Source organism: Fistularia commersonii, chromosome 16 (assembly GCF_037954325.1).
Source record: "Fistularia commersonii isolate RoL2024-O1a breed Wild chromosome 16, RoL_Fcom_v1.0, whole genome shotgun sequence".
Taxonomy (NCBI): domain Eukaryota; kingdom Metazoa; phylum Chordata; class Actinopteri; order Syngnathiformes; family Fistulariidae; genus Fistularia; species Fistularia commersonii.
Window position 1 is genome coordinate 6,103,220 of NC_141299.1, and position 17,617 is coordinate 6,120,836.

General features: G+C 38.3%; 3 protein-coding genes across 7 annotated transcripts in view; 2 read left to right on the plus strand and 1 right to left on the minus strand.

Moving 5' to 3' along the window:
* The window catches only part of suco (SUN domain containing ossification factor), a 35,594-nt gene extending 30,031 nt beyond the window's left edge, over window positions 1–5,563 (minus strand). For all 4 annotated transcript variants that reach the window (XM_086162412.1, XM_086162411.1, XM_086162410.1 and 1 more), the window contains exon 1: window positions 5,283–5,563. In XM_086162412.1, the coding sequence (XP_086018538.1) occupies window positions 5,283–5,335 (53 nt within the window). In that variant the 5' untranslated portion in view covers window positions 5,336–5,563. The remainder of the gene's footprint in view (window positions 1–5,282) is intronic.
* A 1,497-nt stretch (window positions 5,564–7,060) lies between these two features.
* tmed5 (transmembrane p24 trafficking protein 5) lies at window positions 7,061–12,656 on the plus strand. Its single transcript, XM_086162259.1, has 4 exons — window positions 7,061–7,417; window positions 7,934–8,031; window positions 8,115–8,295; window positions 9,507–12,656. Exons 1-4 carry the CDS (start codon window positions 7,211–7,213, stop codon window positions 9,723–9,725), a joined length of 705 nt encoding a protein of 234 aa, XP_086018385.1. The 5' UTR covers window positions 7,061–7,210; the 3' UTR covers window positions 9,726–12,656.
* Window positions 12,657–13,962: 1,306 nt separating this feature from the next.
* Window positions 13,963–17,067, plus strand: pigc (phosphatidylinositol glycan anchor biosynthesis, class C). 2 transcript variants are annotated; one of them, XM_086161909.1, is made up of 4 exons: window positions 13,963–14,101; window positions 14,812–15,043; window positions 15,139–15,799; window positions 16,462–17,067. In XM_086161909.1, exons 2-4 carry the CDS (start codon window positions 14,816–14,818, stop codon window positions 16,509–16,511), a joined length of 939 nt encoding a protein of 312 aa, XP_086018035.1. In that variant the 5' UTR covers window positions 13,963–14,101; window positions 14,812–14,815; the 3' UTR covers window positions 16,512–17,067. The 2 variants fall into 2 exon arrangements, with proteins under 2 accessions (XP_086018035.1, XP_086018036.1); XM_086161910.1 differs by having other exon boundaries at window positions 14,028–14,329.
* The last annotated feature ends 550 nt before the right edge of the window (window positions 17,068–17,617 follow it).

The window sequence follows — 17,617 nt, forward strand, 5'->3', positions numbered from 1 at the left end:
TTGTTTATTTTTCCAGGGCTCGATTAATGGGACTGATTTCCCACAAATGCTCACAATTTCAGATCTATCATAGTTTTCCACAGACATCAGTCAATATGAGAGAAAAAAAAGAAACGTTATCAACAAAGCTATGATTAAATCATTAAAGACAAGGAGAGAGAAAAAGAATCTGTTTTTATGACATCAAGGTTCAAATCCCATGTTTACTTTAACAGATGTCTTTCTTTGCTTTGCTTGAAAAATCTATAAAGTGGATTGAATTGTTTGTTAAATTATCATTTATAAATTATTTTTCTGTTTCTGTCTATTGTAGACTGACTTCAATGTGGTAAAGCAATCACTGTAATCCAATCTAACACAGGTTTGCTAAAAGCTCTCTTGTATAGAAATGTTCAAAGGCAATACAATAGCACTTACAATGATAAAAAAAATACATTACAGTTTTACTTGGCATTCCATTGTAAAGGCTTTTGTGTTTATTTCTTAATTATTTAATTAATCCTCATAAAGCTCTATATTTGAAAAGTAAGTGCTCTCTACTCAGGGTGAGTAAAAACTACAGGGGAGGCTGCCACACTACTGCAATTTTTACTTTGAGTGATCTCAATACCCAATATGCCAGTGTTTGTTTAACAGGCTGGCATGGATTAACCTGTACTGTACATCCATTTCTAAGATGGGCTCATTTACATGAAAATCAACAGGTTCTGGTACCAACTATCTGGCTTTCTTGAAGAGAAAGCAAATCGTTCCATTGATTTGATACTGTCAAGAGCTTAAACCTCAACTACATGAGCTTCAACTACAAAGACATGTAAACCATACTGGTTGCAAACATTCAACTTAGCTATTACCATCTTAAAATAATATTAATTCAATTTCAAAAATGTGTTTGAATCTTCTTCAACACTTGTTGAAGCATTACAACAGGGCGACTTTGTAAATGAAGTCACCACCCTATAAAAAAAGATGTTCCCAAACACCTACGTCCAGTCCTCTGTCTATGTCTCACCACCTAACAATTGTCAGGTAAGAAGCTAATGGCTATTATAAAGCAGAACTCTAACCCACTGAATGGCAACAGAGTAGGTATATCCTTTAAATTCTGTAATACATATGCTTTAATAGAACGGTACAATATTTGAATCACACGAGTAAAATGTTTTCCACGCATTGTACACAATGAAAAAACATTGTAAAAACAATTAATGTGAATGCTTGACCTTCACATGAATAATAACAAAGCAAAGAAGACATACAATGATGACAAAGGGATATTGGATCTTCTACTAAATTACAGTAATAAGCAGGTTGAGGGCATTCAACAAAAAGGAAGCAGGTAGTGACGTTCAGGTGAGGATTAATGTTTGCAATGTCATCTTCTGGGACAAGCTTAGTGTCTTTGCATTTCGTCCTTGGGTTTTCATGTTCATGCATGGCTGGATTTGGCAAAACACACTAACAGCCCTATTTTTCTACACAATTCACTCAGTGTCCACTACAGGTTCAACTAATTAGGAAAAACAACCGGTAGAGTCAGTGACAACAAGCTTCTGGGCTTCACTGATGCAAATGGGCAAGAAGGATCTTCTTATATAACAACTGTTCAAAAAGGGAACTTTTATGATGTTGACAGAACACAAAGTTCTCTTAACGAGAGCCCTGTAGCACTATGCCTGCTTTTCAGTCTACTTGTAGAGGAGTGCATTCAACACAATGAACAAACACTCAAGAAATATCCATTCAGTTATTCACAGCATATGCTCAGAGCTTCGAAATACAGTTCACAGAGAATACATTTGATTATTTTCTTTAAAATACAATATCCAGCTTTGTTGACACTCACAAGCAGAAGGAAACTCAAGAGCAAAAATTGTATTACGAGGAATATAATTACAAGGAAATAAATGAACACAGAATCATCCTATCAATCCAATGACAGCTGGATGGATGGATAAATGGACAGATAGATAGAACTTAATTTCAAGTCAACATGGATACCCCTGTATATCAATTCTCACAACCAAATGACACTGAGAGTGCAGCAAAATTAATTCACATGCTGTTGATAATGGCCATCTAAAACAATTTGCATATTAGGAATGAAGGCAGGTCAAACTGGTCTTTCTCGGATTATTTTGACTTTCACGGATGTTAACAGCAGCGCAATCCAAACAATACAGTGACACAACTAATCAGAACAACAACCAATCAGAAACAGAACTTGAGGTGGAATGACCAATAACAGTAACAGCCCTGGATATGGCACAAATTCTTCAAAAAGTGTCAGACAACATCTTGCTGTGAAATGCCTAGCTAACATGCTTTTTTTTCTTGAAGTCAGCCACAGATTTAGTGTTTCAATTATACCTCCAGGAATAACTCCAGAATCACATCAGACATTCCATTCCTCAGTAGCTATTAACCATTCGATGAAACTTCCCACATAAGCAAAGACAACTGGTTGTGATCAGTATTTGTAAAACCATGTAACATAGTCAAGAACAGGAGGGTCCTCAGACCACTCCGGAGAGTCAAACCAATCAGATTCCACAAATCTGCTGGAAAGGTTATGAACATAAATAAGAAAAAGAAGGCATAAGCAGCTCTTTCATCATCTTCTCTGCAAAAGCATCACCTAACCAGCACATTTACTCTCTCACAAGCAAATCTGCACTTTTATTGTCATTACCAAGCACCTAAGTTAGATAAAATGGTAATGGGTGAATAGGCTGGACAACACAGACATAAACAGAATTACTTTACACTACTAGCTTCCTGGTATGGATTTTATCTGACATACAATAAGAAACAAATTTGAAGACTACACTTTACATTTTACACAAATATTGAATGCACAGGTATATCTTCACACTTCTTTCATGTTAAATCTCCTTCTGATTTAGCTGCTCAGGCTAGAAAACATAATGCGGGGTGCAGAGACACTCAGAATTCTGTTGCTTTGCTAGGTTTGTTATGCTTGAGGTATCTAGCTCATGCCTGCAGTACAATGGAACACAGTATAAATTCCCTCGCTGGGCAGTTTGCTGCCTAGTTATCTTATCAGAGCTAATCATCTTACAGAATGCCAATAATCTTCACATTGCTAGAGAACTAATAAGCCATGACACAGTAATAGGATCAGATGACAGGTTGTTCATGTAGATATTAATTCAACAAAAGGATGGGAATGCAAGAGAAAAGGTTTCATCGTTTACTTTTACAACAAATATTGTGCACTGCAGCACAAACATGCAAAGTACAAGGCACCTTATTCTTAAATTAAGAAATACAAGTATGAAACCTGAATATAATTGTTGAGGGAATTTTCAACCAGCAAAGGACTTTTGGCTTTTAACCACCACCCCAAACACACAGACCCTCATAATTTTTCCTTTTTGGATTTGTGTTTGTCCGTGCAAAGCACACATATAATTACCACAAACTCAGAGGGCATTTGCCAGTCTAAAATGACAGTTAGATCAGACGCATTAAGAGTACTGCAAAGATAGTATTCCCTATTTTCTAGGTCCCACAGGGGTGTGTGGGAGTTGGCAGAGAAAAGTAAGTAACCCACAACAGCCCAGTAAAATGAATTTCCATTTGCAAATGGTTGTGTTGAACACATCAATTAGATGGTAGTAAAGTAAACAACACTTTTAAGGAAGCTAAAATAATGATTGATTAAAGGGTGTGTTATGCCTGGAAGTTGAGACGAAATGTAATTGTGTCGGAGGTTTCAGAGGTTACACTGACAGTGGCCTTCATAAGCCAGAAAAAAGGCCATTTGTTCCTTTTCTTTCCCTTGTTTATCAATTATAATGATGAAAGACAATGCTAAATGTAATGTAATCAAAATGTAAGTAATGTTAAATCTTATCTTAAGCCGTTTACAGTAATCTAATCTTTTTTTTTCTGGGGAAAAAGGTTCATTTGTTTCAAGCAATCAAAGTCCAAGACGAGGGGGTGATTTCATTATTATCAGTTTGTAATACAGCAAAAAGATGCCTACAGTTATTAACAACTCCATATACAACAAGCCTGTATATGGAGACTAGTCAACACATCATGCTGAAAGTAAAATAAAGAAAAGGTACTGGTTCAAGCCATCAAACAACCGATTAAATTATATTATTACAGTTACAGGTCGAGACCGCTTTCATGAATACATCATAATGGAAGACTATTAAGGTTTCTAAATAGGCTGTTTATTTTGTTTTGTTTTCACAATGCAGTTTACTTTTTTAGGAGTGAACACTTAGCAAGCTCGAGTCACCGTCTACCAAGTAACACTGACAGTTATCTTGAGATTTACACAGGTAAGTACATTGAAAATAAATTTGTATCACAAGAAAGTAAGCGGGATAGTGAGGTAAGTACTGAGATAGTGAGATAATCTGAGATAGACCTCACTCAACACTGAGACAAAGGTGGCATGTCAGCTAGCCTGCAAATCCAGTTCCAGGCCCTACTTCTTGTGACCATTGCTTTGGCACTGAGACAACACCGATATAAACAGTGATTTGCTTGATCAACTTAATACAAGGTATCAGACTACAGACACCTCTGTAGGCATGTTTGAAAGAAAAACTACAACCTCTAATTTTAATTGAGAAAATCATTTACTCTGCTGAACAGAGGAGGTCTTAGGATGTTTTAGGGGGTTTTAGGATGTGGAAAAAATGCGTATTATCTTACTATGCTTTTACCGAAAATATATATTACTATTTTAATGTGTGGATTGTTTGGATAACTGGTAAATTCACAAGCAGATATTCTGGATTATACCTGCTGAAGTGCAATTGATTTACAATTATTCTCGGAAACAAAGTGGAAAATCCAAGTGTATTTCGATCACCGCTGATAACATTTGTCAGAGCGAGAAAACGTCCAGGGATTATGTCCGATACCTTCACGATGTTGCTATTCAACAGCTGGCTAACTAAAGCACCGACCCCTTAAAAATGACTCAAACAATAACGGTCGAATTTGTGTTCGTGTTTTGACCAAACCAAACAAAGGTTCTTCCGATAAATGTCAGAGAAACAGCGATAACAAAATACAACCGCCTTCTGTTACCTACTAGCTGACGATGTTAGCTAGTCGAAAGGCAAGACGATCTGGTTAAAAAACGTTGACGACTGATGGAATACCGTGAGGGGAAACATAAGCAAAAGGACAGGGGTAAGCAATGATTGGTACGTGACGTTGTTTCCTTGATATTGTGAATCGCCTGATATATTACGATCGATAAGAATAAGAGGAATGTTGGCTAGTCTTACCAGCACAGGAGAGCTACAATGAGGCACACCAACAGAACGCGCAGCGTCTTCATTATCTTCCCGCGGGGACCAACATCCTCGCTCTTTGGGGGTTCTTTCTAATCTGTCACGGCTACACAACACACCAATGACAGGTTTTTAAGCGACTGGGGACCTGTGTTGAGTTACAATTAAAAGGCAGTTGTGTTTTGTGGCTAGAACCTCCCCTTGAGGTGCGCTAATTTTCATCATGCAGGTCAGTTATCCGCTCCTCCTCAGCTTCAGTCCCTACTACTGCCGTTGACGGAGAATGGACATTCGGTAAATTCAGCCCCCTGATCATATCCAACCAATCAAAAGAGAGACGTAGGTTCATTGACAAATCGCAAGAGACGTAGCATCAAGACGTTCTAAGAGCACCGCCCATTAGTCTGAGCATGATTTGGACACTGTTAAACCTTACGCGTCATACTTGATAGGGAAAGTCAAATGCCAAAAGTTATTGCACAGTCCATGAAATTTTAAAGATTCAACATGTACAACATGCACTCACAGCGGAAAGTGCATCCTATTTTGGGGCGTAACATTTATCCATTGTGCGCTTTGTTAACAATGATAATGTATCAGCATGTCTATGGAGGTTTTCTCCCATCCAGGTCATGGTCAATTCTTTGTTGAAATCTTCTCCTAGCAACTGGGCTTGATTTAGTTGAAGAAATTTCTGCCCATTTGCTACGTAAAGAAGATTTTTTCAAAGATAATGGATAAAATATTATTGGAAATTGTGACAATGTTATTGGAAAAGCAGTCATTGTTTTAGATAGTTTAGTGCAATTAAATGTTTGAATTCCGACGATTTCTATTTAGGTGTTTTCAAGATTAAGTGCCTTCAAAAATGGTTACGGGGTCGTCTTTAGCACCAAATGTCAAAAATCTCGGCGAATTGTAAAAATAAGCGTATCGAAATAGTTTTTAACATGTCATAAAAAAACTTAAAAAAATGAACTTTTCATGTCATACAGGGGTGATTTTGTGCAACGGCGATATTACTAAAAATAGCAAAAAAGATGACTGTTTCTAAAATGGCAGATAGTATGCTGAGGCGATGTTTGGTGTAAATGGTGGTCTTGAGACAGTAATTCTCACACAATACAACAAATATGCTTCTCTGTTGAGATGTGATTGGCCCTTTTTAATTCTAACTTGAATGACACTTAGACTTGTTAAAACTTATGAACTTGTTTATGAGCGAGCAATTACGTACCACTTCGGACATCCTTGAGTTGTCCGAACAGTATGTACTTTTTTCCATACAACAGGGCAAACACATCCATTCGTTGTACAAAACCAATAACTTTAATCATAATGATTTCACCATTGCTACAAATTGTAACTAAAGACGACTTCTTTTATACAGAGCATGTTTTTTATGTAATTGTATTTTTTATTTGGAAGCTTCTATTTAATTCGCCTTAGATTATTCTAGGGAATTACACACATCGAATAACACAAGTTATCCGCGAACACGGTGTTGTTGGTTGTACAGCTGTTTATGATATATGTCAGACAATTGAGAAAAAAAAATGTATTCCATGTTTGGTACTTCCGTTCGCATGCTTTGAATTAAAAAAAAAAAGTTCAGTTCAGTATGAACTAAAATAAACCGACCGCGTATTACATTACAAGTGTTGAATGAAAAGTGTCACATTAAATTAATCGATGAAAATGAATGATGTCAAAAAATGCCATTTGCTGAAGATAATGTTTGGGGGGGGGCATATTTATTTTTAATCCGGCGGGGTCCTGAGCTCAGGGGATCTTAAGTCCTGAGCGAGAACAGTTGAACGGTAGGAAAGTTTGAAGGAAAGCTGCTAGCTTAACTTGCACCCTCATTTCGTCAGCGTTGGCTTGTCGCTGCTGTGTTGTCTTTTAGTTTTTTCTCTACTTTTATGGTTACAAACTTGGTAATGGAGCCCGTGCGGTTATTTTTATGTATCCCGTTCGTGTTGTTTGCTGTTCTTTCAGAGAGGTTTCTGTCGCTGGCTGCGTTCTCTCAGTCTCTTGACAGTGACTTCACGTTTACTCTACCTGCTGGTCGAAGAGAGTGTTTCTACCAGACTATGAAGAAAGATGCATCACTGGAAATTGAATATCAGGTCATAAATACTTCTTCGTTTTGGATATCCTTGACTGTCATTTTAAATAGAGCAGTTAATACCACATTAGCTCACTGTGTGGTGTCAATGGAGAAAGAGCCATCGTTTACTCGAATAAATACTTTGGTTATTCTTCCAAGTTTTAGTGATGCGTTCCCTATTACAACGAACCACGCTATAAAACGTTAAAAGGTGAATTAAATCAGCTTGATAACATTTATATATCTCTATCTTTATATAATAATCATCTACATTTTTGTGAAACCACTTATAACACGCAAGGATTTTTTTTTAGCTTAAGGGAAACATCCCTAATATTTTATCTGTTGTAGTGTCTGCTTTCAGGGACACGGCTACCAGGCTTATCAATAATTTGACCTTCGATGAAACGTGCGAAAGATATCCCGTAAATTGTCGTGCAGCTACGCACCACAATATAATGTGCAGTTTTTTTAATGCCTATTTATGTATTTTTGCTCCGTTTCACTGATCCTCCTCTGTCTCCATTGTTCTCAGGTGTTAGATGGTGCGGGTCTCGATGTAGATTTCACCATCTCTGCTCCTTCTGGCCAAATCTTGTTCAGTGACTATCACAAGTCAGATGGAGTGCACACGTAAGTTACACAGATCACATGTGAGATAAATATTAATGACCTAGGTATGTGTGCCAGCTTTCATTGATTGAGCTTTCCTCCAGTATAGAAACTGAGGATGGCGACTACATGTTTTGCTTTGACAACACCTTCAGTACTGTCTCAGAAAAGCTTATCTTCTTTGAGCTGATTCTGGACAACATGGATGCAGATGAAGATCCAGATGACTGGAAGGAGTATGTTCATGGAACTGACATGTTAGACATGAAGCTTGAAGACATAATGGTGAGGCTATAACTAGTCTGATATACCTCAAGATTTTTCACTTAATCTCATGTTTCACTGAAAAACTGACATTTAAAATCATACTAACAAAGATTGCACTTCTGTACAGAATGCTTTTGTTTCTCTATCTATCATGGACTTTGTATATCTGTTTGCTTCTGTTTGTTTGTCACTGTGCCGCCCTGCAGCACAATATAGGGTGCAGTATGACCCAACCAACAAATTGGAGTCCACTTTTCACCACATCCACAGTCATAAGCATTGACAGTGTCATTACCCTCTTACCTATTGGTTGAGGGCAAGCGATTGTATCACTTCACTTGCTCCATAGCAGCTTGCATCATCCATTACCCAGTGTGTCAGAAGTCACACAGACAGCCCTTTTGAGAGAAGATATTATTCTTACAGTTGTACAGTCTTTTGTTTTCATAGTTGTTCTAGATTCCAGTGTTAAAGGGTTTTCTGCTTAATTTTTAAGCCACTGTATATTTTAGTGTCTATTCAGTGTATTGCTTGTTTTTTGGTTGCCAGGATTTGTCAGCATCATTCTTCATCTCTCTTTGACCTTGAACAATTATATTTCTCAGTTGGATAGAGACCTTTCTTACCTTGACACTGTCAAGCATTTTGAAAAGTTGGCAGATTTCCAGTACCTTACAAACACCTGAAAAAAATTAACTGATGAGCAGTGCTACAATAATGGCAAGTTATGGCGAATGACAAAATGTTCTGGGAAGTTGTGTGGTCTTGGAAAACATTTTAAACCTTTAATGTTAATTCACAAGAATAACCAATCAAAACAATAGTAAACAATCGCCTGAAAGTTGACTTCAAATTATGAAAAAAGGTTTGAATAAACTTATAACTACCTTGTAATTAGAAGTTATTCAAAAATTATTATGACCATAATAGTAAGAGTTGGAACAAAAGTCATGAAAAAGCAGCTGTATATTTGCTGCTAACATTCTTTTAAGAATGTTGGAACACTTGCTAGAAGTCAAACCCTAACATCCCCTGCTTTTCTGAAATAATGATGTTTTCAGTTTTCTTCTGTCAGCTTCTTTTTTTCCATTAACATAGGAGGTTATTGAATTAAAAGAATTTGGGCATTTTAAAAATGAGATTATTGGTGTAGTTTGTTTTTAGTACAGAGGGGAATATTTGATAGATTGGCAGTCACTTCCATCTAATGGTTTGATTCCTCTCCTTAGGACACCATCAACAGTGTGAAGGCTCGGTTGGGGAAAAGTGTGCAAATCCAAACGGTGTTGCGGGCCTTTGAGGCTCGCGACAGAAACCTCCAGGAAAGCAACTTTGACCGGGTGAACTTTTGGTCGGTGGTCAATCTTGTTGTTATGGTGTTGGTGTCAGGAGTTCAGGTATACTTAGTTCGTTCACTGTTTGAAGATAAAAGGAAAATTCGCACGTAACACCACCACAACTTGGGGACATCCATCGAGAGAAAAACAATAACATTTGCTTACAAAATTCTTTTGATAATTTTCAGGTGATCTGTCTTCACATAGTCCTATAAATGCAGTCTCACAAACTGCATAGACACATTGACATTTTTGATAGTACATTAGGGAAAGTCTCTGCCCTGGTCATCATTTGATTGGATTTCTAATCAGAGTCCCTGGTCAAGGACAGGAACTTATAACTGTATAACTATCTCTCTACAACCTCTGAATCTTTGCTGCAGGATAATGTGTCCCAAATTTGTATATTGATATATACACATCTAGCTGCTGTAATTTTTTTCCTTCATCAAAGATGACATCGGAAGCACACTTATGATGTGACCACATTTTTAACAGAGCCTCCATTTGCAATTACAGTGGTCATTTAATAAGTGTTTCATTTGTTTCCATGGATATTATACCAAACGAAGAAATTTGATAGGAATTGAAAATTTTGTAGAAGTGAGACGTGCAACCAATGTTTCAGTCTTCCCTGTACATTAGTTATACAGTACTTTCTAAATTGTCTAAAGTTTGTCTGTAACAAGGTTGCTTTTGTGGTTTTTATCAGCCAGCCTTTTGAGTGTGAGGCCTTATAATGTTTCTACTTTAGTTTTAACAAAGATTTAAGTTGCCATTAGAAATTCAGTGATATTATCCCTGTCATGCCAAAAGAGACACCATGTGTTCACTTCGGGTCAGACTGTTAATGCTGCTCCTGTCATTTGAAGGGGCAATGATGAAGGAGCCATCTTTACATCACTTAATTACTTCAGATTTGCTTCTCCATAATGATTTTTCGGCCTGCAGCCTAAATGGCAGCCAAGTGCTTTTGCCTCTGCTGTGAAACCTCACAGCAGCTTGCCATTGCTCCTAATATCCCTCATGTGTGTGAAAGTATCTGAGAGAGTCTGCCACTCTCTAGTGACAGATCTATTTCAGTTTTTTGAAGGTCATACTCATTTTCAAATAGAAGGACCTTTGTATTTGATATGCGTAAGCCATGAATTGCCTTTCTGCATCAGTATTTTTTAATCAATGTCAGTATATCATTTACATTTAACTCAACATTTCAATCTATTCTCTGAGAATTGCACTGCCTCAGATGCAACAAACCAACATGTTTTAGTCTTCATGTTATTCAGAAACAACTTTGTGGACCCGGAAGAAAACGGGGCTCACAGATTACTGCTATGGTGAAGGTTTATAAGCACTGATCAGAAAGTTTTTTATATTTGGTTGTCTGTATAATAGTTCCTGGTTGCTGAAAATATTTTTTGTTGAATTTATTGAGGAAATGACTGAAATCCAACTCAATGTTGCCATCTTCTGACAGTGCCCTGATTTATCATGCTAGTATGGAAAAACATCCTCCATTAATCACATCTTCGTAGTTTAAATATCCCTTGGAAGCCCTGTCTTATCACCACACTGCTAAGACAAATATATTTAAAGTAATACAATTTTGCCATCATGTTGTGTGTCCCTGGATATTCATGCATGTTGTAACTATTTACAATCCTTCCTATGCCCTTCCAAAAGTGGCGTAAGTTACAGCTCACTCAAATTTGTTAGTTTTTTTTTGTTTGTTTTTATTAAAAAATGTGATAAACATTTCTTTTTAAAGTTTCTGTTACTGAATAATTTTTCTTTGGATGTTTTTTTTTTTTTTTTTTTACAACCCAGGTCTGGCCATTTGGAAGAGGGACTGTAAAATAAGATATTTATTTGTTTAATGTTCTGTAGTTGTAAATGTGTATAAATTAAACCGTTACACACTTCTGGCAAGCTCTGTTCATCTTTATTGATGATTAGTCTTAATATTTGGTTCTGAAGATCAAAACCTAACAATATCCTCATAGATTAACAACATAACTTGGTATATGTTATTACATAACAAGTATTATTAGTTAAAGCAATTCTAAAAGTCTCTTCCTTTTAGGTTCGCTTGTATCTAGAAATCTTGATCAGGGTTTTTCCTTTAAGTATATGTCGAATAACACTCAGAAGCATATTTTGCTTTTAGTTAATGTCCAGGTGTTTTTACAAACTCAGTATGCGCTTCATTCACTGCCTTTACATACAAAAAAACTACTTCCAGCAACTGAGTGGACATGGTATTTCACATAAATATTTCTAATTTCATGTTAAAACATGATGCTGTGCTGTTTCATCCTTCAAATGATTGGAGACTTTTTTTCTTCAATAAGGTCCTACCGTATGTCTTCCTGTCTTTGCTTTCAGAAATGAGCTACACCCAGTCATTATTGTATATGGCTTTATTTTCCTGTCTAGTTATTCTACGGGCTAGAATTAGATAGCTGTCTCTTTCCTCCAGAGACTCATCCCAATGAGCTTCCTTGAAAAGCTTTTACAAAAGTGAGCCCTGTTGACAATGGTCAGCAGTGCTTCTATATCAGAGGTACCTTAACATACTGTATAGCAGAGGTGGCCAATTAATTTTTACAAGGGTTTTTGATTTAATTCTATGTCCCATTGTAAATTGACTTCTGAAAATAAATATTTAGCAGTCCATGTCTTGTTGAGGATGCGGCATTTAGCATCAACTTTTTTTTTGGCATGAACTCACGTTTCAAGGGTTAACTGGCAAGCACTACTCATCTGTTCACTTACCCACATCATGGGTACTCTTAAGTGTGTAGGTGCTGTACAAAAACAGCACTGTTTTCTAAATGAAAGCAACACGTTTATATGACGGTAACGGAATCATGTTCGCCATGTTTTTTTTCATTCATGTTCTGATTGACCTTGTGGGCTGTGCCAGATTTGGCCCCCAGACTGTAAAATCCCATGGTCTGCTGTATGGTAATAGCAAGTGTTTAAACTTTAAACACTTGCTACATGAACTACATTTCCAATGAAGTGTTTTTTTGTCAACAACTGTATGTGTGTAACTAGTTCTTGTGCTGAGGGGTAATAAAACGGCTGCAAGGAGCCACTAAGTGAGGCACGCTGCTCTCCTGCCTCATGGTAGGTTAACGGCTGCCAATCAAATGGTGAGTAAACTGCTCTGAAGGGTTCATATGTTTGTATATCTGATTGCAATGAAGTCGGTGCCTCACCAGCCAAGAGCCTCACCGCATGTCACTGCATGGCGCACCCTCAGTGCTTACCATAGGCAATAATGTTTGCTGCACCATCAGTGACGAAACAGGTCACCTTTGATTTAATGCCCCATTTGTCCATGAGGGATGCTTTCACTCTTGCCAAATTTATAGCTGTGTGTGCCTCTGGGAATTGTATAACTCTTAGTCATGGAGTCAGAACTGAAGAAGCCCCTCGGATGAGGGGTGAAACATTTTTAAGTGAAGAAATTCCTGTGACCATGACAAGATTTTGACAAGAACACTCCAGTGCAGTTTACCCGAGACGGGTGTCTTCATCAATAAAATGACAAGTTAAGGCCAGACACACATCCATGTTTATGGATGTCCACATATCTGAAGTCAAACTAACAGCTATAACATTTTAGAGCTGTTGTTGGGCTTTCTGCTTGTCCTGCACATATTTTGCCTTGACCGTTGCCTTTACAGCCTGATGGGAAAGGAGCGGTTACGTTTTGACATATAGGCTAACGGTACTGTCATACAGTATTTTGTCACCAAACACACCTTCCTTGTTGGGATTACATGGGTTGGATCCAGTTTGGCTACAACTGCTCTAAATCCATGATCCTTCACAATGTTGAAAGGCTGGGTGTCTGCCCCAATCCTGGAAACTAAGGCCTCATCCAGCTCCTTCTTCCTGTTGACAGAAAAAACAGAAGTTTTGTGAAAACTGTATCAGTTCTGTCAATGTCATTGTCATTGTGTTTAATAAACAAGGATGAACTCCTTTGGATAAAGGTGTATATTGAATAGGTTACCATGATATCCAAACGGTATTAGTAAACCTAATTGGGAGAAATGAGATCAAACTGTTACCATGAAAACAAGAAACTTGCAGGATAGCTCACCGGAAAGCTAAAGCAGAAACCCACGCCAAAACTCCTAAACGACGCCACGACACGTGGCGTTTTCTATGCGTTCGTGAATCGCGCTCAAATTTGAACCATTTCAAGAATTAGCGAGGCTTCATTCGTCATCAATGACATCACTGCTCCCAAATGACACCAGCCTCAATACGCGCTCCACAAATACGTCATCGAAGCGTCGGAACTCCCCATCTCGTCACTTCCGGGTACCGTTACTACTTGTCAACAACAGGTAGCGCAAGAGCGCTGTTGAAAAGATTACTTCCGGGTTGGCGTCACGATCGCATTTCAACATTGGCTTCAAGCAAAGTACTTCAGTGGGTGAAAATAATCTCAGACGTTTTTTGCTCAGGTGAATGTCCACGTTGTTGATCAAACACAATTACCTTTCGTATTTCATCTACGTTTTACTGCCGCTCTAAAAGCCGGAAGTGTCTAGTTGAATTCGAGCTGCGCAAACCATCTGTCACGGCGATCTGTCTGACAAAATTAAAAAATCGTGTGTAAATCCAAATCTCAAACGGCATGATAAGAGCTGTTCATGAACAGGATTCTGTCAAAAATACGTGGACTTTAAGAGGTAATAAATGCATATCAATGTTAATTCTAAATCGACCTACTGTAGTTTATTATTGAATCTGTTTGTATTTACTTCCTCCATCAGTATATACGTTCCAGCTTCGGGGTTATGACACGCTGATTCATTGTTTAGATTGTTTAGATCAGTTACTTAAACAAAGACGTTTTGACTTTGCACTATCCATTCTATTTCTTAAATTGCCTCTCGGTAAACGATTTTTTTTTAAATCTTAGTAATAGACTCGTAACTTTGGGGCATAGTCGACCAACTTAATGCTGTAAAACTAGGTAATCTCTGAAAAGAGTGAATATTTATTTGCACATAGTGACAGCCTGGGTTTAGGTACGTGCATCGAAATGTGTGAGTGATGTACGTGAGATGTTACCAGATTCAAACCTAAAAGAAAATGCATTTTTTGATTAGACTTTTCTAACTATCAATAACAGATTAGTAACACAAATACTGACGATTTTTGCTGTCAGGGTGATGGGGCCTGACAGCGCCCCTGGTCTGGCTGTGCCATGGAGGAAGGTGCTCTGGGAAGACCAACCCTTTCCCGATAACTATGTGGACCAAAGATTCCTTGAAGAACTGCGAAGGAATGAGGGCATCCGACAGTACCACTATTGGGCCGTGGTGAGAGAGGCCGGTTTTGTAGGACAACAGCTATCTTGTGTGGCTATTTTCATCACCCTGTGGCTCTACATGGAGCAGGTAAACTGTTGCAATTCCTTTGCGGCCCTTGTCAGGAACCTTTTATGGAGTCCCGTGCATTATTGATTAATTCAATTTCTCTGCTTTCCTCTCAGGGTCTCCTGTCCCCAGTGACACTATTGTGCAGCAGCCTTGTATCTGCCCTGCTGGGTTATGGACTGTACCAAATCTTGGCTTCTCAAGTTGAATCAGGCTGTGAACCCCGGACTCACATGGCTGATCTACAGAGTGCCACTATTTTTCTTTCCTTCACCTTTGGTTTCTCTCCAGTTCTAAAAACACTAACAGAGTCTGTGAGCACAGACACAGTTTACGCCATGTCCGCGGTGATGCTGTTGGCGCACCTTGTTTCGTTTCCGTATGCTCAACCCTCACCCCCTGACAGCCTCTCCTTAAACGCTGCCCTTTTTGCATCGGTGTGTCTGGCCTCACGATTACCTGGGGCTCTACACACCTTTGCTATGCTAAACTGTGCCATTCTGGTGTTTGCTATGTGGCCCTGTCTGCTGCAGAAGATGAAGGAAAATGTCCCCAGTCAGTTCGCCGTGGTTTGTGTTGCAGTATGTGTTGGAGGTGTGTGTGGTCTGGGGTCTCAGTCGCCTGGTGGAGCTGTGCTCTTGGCCTTGGCTCTAGTGAGTGTGACGTTGCTTTGCCCTCTGCTGCTTGTCAGGCTGCAGATGCACAAGGATAACATCCATGGCCCTTGGGATGAGGCTGAGATTCACGAGGACCTCAGCTATGCCATAATGGACAGAGGCAAGTACAAAATGTAGAGCCAGGGTCAAACTGTCATTTGGAACCACGCTGCAGCATTATTGGTGCTGTATATTGAGACAGACATACAAATCACTGAGCACGGGAGAACTCATTCATCTACAGAGAATTATGTTTTTAAACTTTCAGCTGCTATTGTCGTATAAGTAAACATCGGACTTTATATGAAAAGTGTAAATGAATGTGAAAAGTTGTCTTATATTGTGGGACACTGAGACTATGCAGTAATTTGATATTGGAAATGTTTTTATGAATCGATGACAGGGTCTATGGTTTGCATGGCACATTGTTTTGGGTGAACAGGTGTATTGCTATTTGATTAACAAGGGCTCACATTTCATTGGAAGATCCAGAATGGTGAAAATACATATTACTGGAAGGTTTATTTACCTCTTTGAATTTTGCACTAAATAAAACATAATTAAATACTGTTTAACTGTTGTTCTTTGCGCATTGTTTTCTAGACTACGAAACAATGTTATAACAAGCAAGTTAAAGCTTCAAGTAAAAACATGGCTTTTATAATGTTAATTTTAGACCAGCCAACCCTAAACAGAACACATTTGTTGCTTATGTGAAAGGCCAGTCAACTTACAGATAGTGAGAGGAAATTCGAAATGACTCCACCTTTATCCAACCAATAGCTCCTTCCTGGGAGAAGCTCTGTACAGCCACTGGATCACTAAGGACATAACAAGCAACAACTGCTGCTGTTCTGGGAGTGAAACTTCCTGGCAAAACCCCAGTCGGTGATGTCACTATAGGCATTACACATATATCAGTTGATAGAAAACACCTGTTGTAATTTTCATGCTGCTTAAAATGTTTTAACCTCTAGGGAGCAGCACATTCTCATCATGTCAGTATCACTGTTAATGTATCTAAGTATGTCAATCGTTCTCCACCTATTTCTGCTATCTCCAAAGTAAGAAAAAATGTTTTTTATTTTTTTTTAAACATTTTAACATTTATTACAGCTTATTTATTTATTAAAGCTTATTTTCTTCTTCTGAATGTGACTTTAAATGCAACATGAACATTTGTCACTATTACCAGATTAAACTGATGCCTTAGGACTCACTATGTGACTAAGTAATTCATAAAATGGCAATGACTTTCATCTGACACCACTAAACAAATATGCTGTGTCTGGTAATTGTGATATAAACTTATCAGCCATAACACACTGACATGTGACGTGAACATTAATAATCTTGTTACAATGGTACCTGTCAATGGATGGAATAAATGTTGTGGAAAAAGAGAACATTTTGTCCCAAGAGTTAATGCGATCAAATTTGATAAGGGATAAACTGTGATGATAAATCACTGAGTCAGAGTTTCTCCAAAACTGTGACTCTTTTGGAGTTTTCCTAATCTGCAATCTTCTCAAAGTGTTCCAGGGAAGGAAAACTCATGAACCAGTGGCAGGGTCATAGAGCGCTAAGGTTCACGCTTGTATTTGTGAAATGAAGGCTGGTTTGGGTGGTCCTACCCAACAGAAGAGCGTCAGATAGTGGGATGTGAGCACATGCAGTGCATTACAGTTCCTTGTGAATGTGGCTGTGGAGCTGCAGACCAGTCAGGTTGGAGGCACTGACCCCTGACCAGCACCAAAAGCACCTACATTGGATACATCAGCATCAAAATTAAGACAAAGGAGGCATGGAAGAAGGAGGCCTTGTCTGATTGATCATTTTCTTTTACATAGGACTTTCCTTGACCATGCTTTCCTTGCCTCAGCAAGATATGACATTAGGCTGACTTGTGGGAGGAAGGCAAGCTGACAAATGGCAATGC

Bases quoted from the DNA above. Each gene is read 5' to 3' on its own strand.
- pigc (XM_086161909.1), top strand. From the start codon at position 14,816: ATGGGGCCTGACAGCGCCCCTGGTCTGGCTGTGCCATGGAGGAAGGTG. The intron at 15,044-15,138 runs GTAAACTGTTGC...CTTTCCTCTCAG, and splicing joins TGTGGCTCTACATGGAGCAG to GGTCTCCTGTCCCCAGTGAC. The intron at 15,800-16,461 runs GCAAGTACAAAA...TCCAACCAATAG, and splicing joins CTATGCCATAATGGACAGAG to CTCCTTCCTGGGAGAAGCTC.
- tmed5 (XM_086162259.1), top strand. From the start codon at position 7,211: ATGGTTACAAACTTGGTAATGGAGCCCGTGCGGTTATTTTTATGTATC. The intron at 7,418-7,933 runs GTCATAAATACT...CATTGTTCTCAG, and splicing joins CACTGGAAATTGAATATCAG to GTGTTAGATGGTGCGGGTCT. The intron at 8,032-8,114 runs GTAAGTTACACA...GCTTTCCTCCAG, and splicing joins AAGTCAGATGGAGTGCACAC to TATAGAAACTGAGGATGGCG.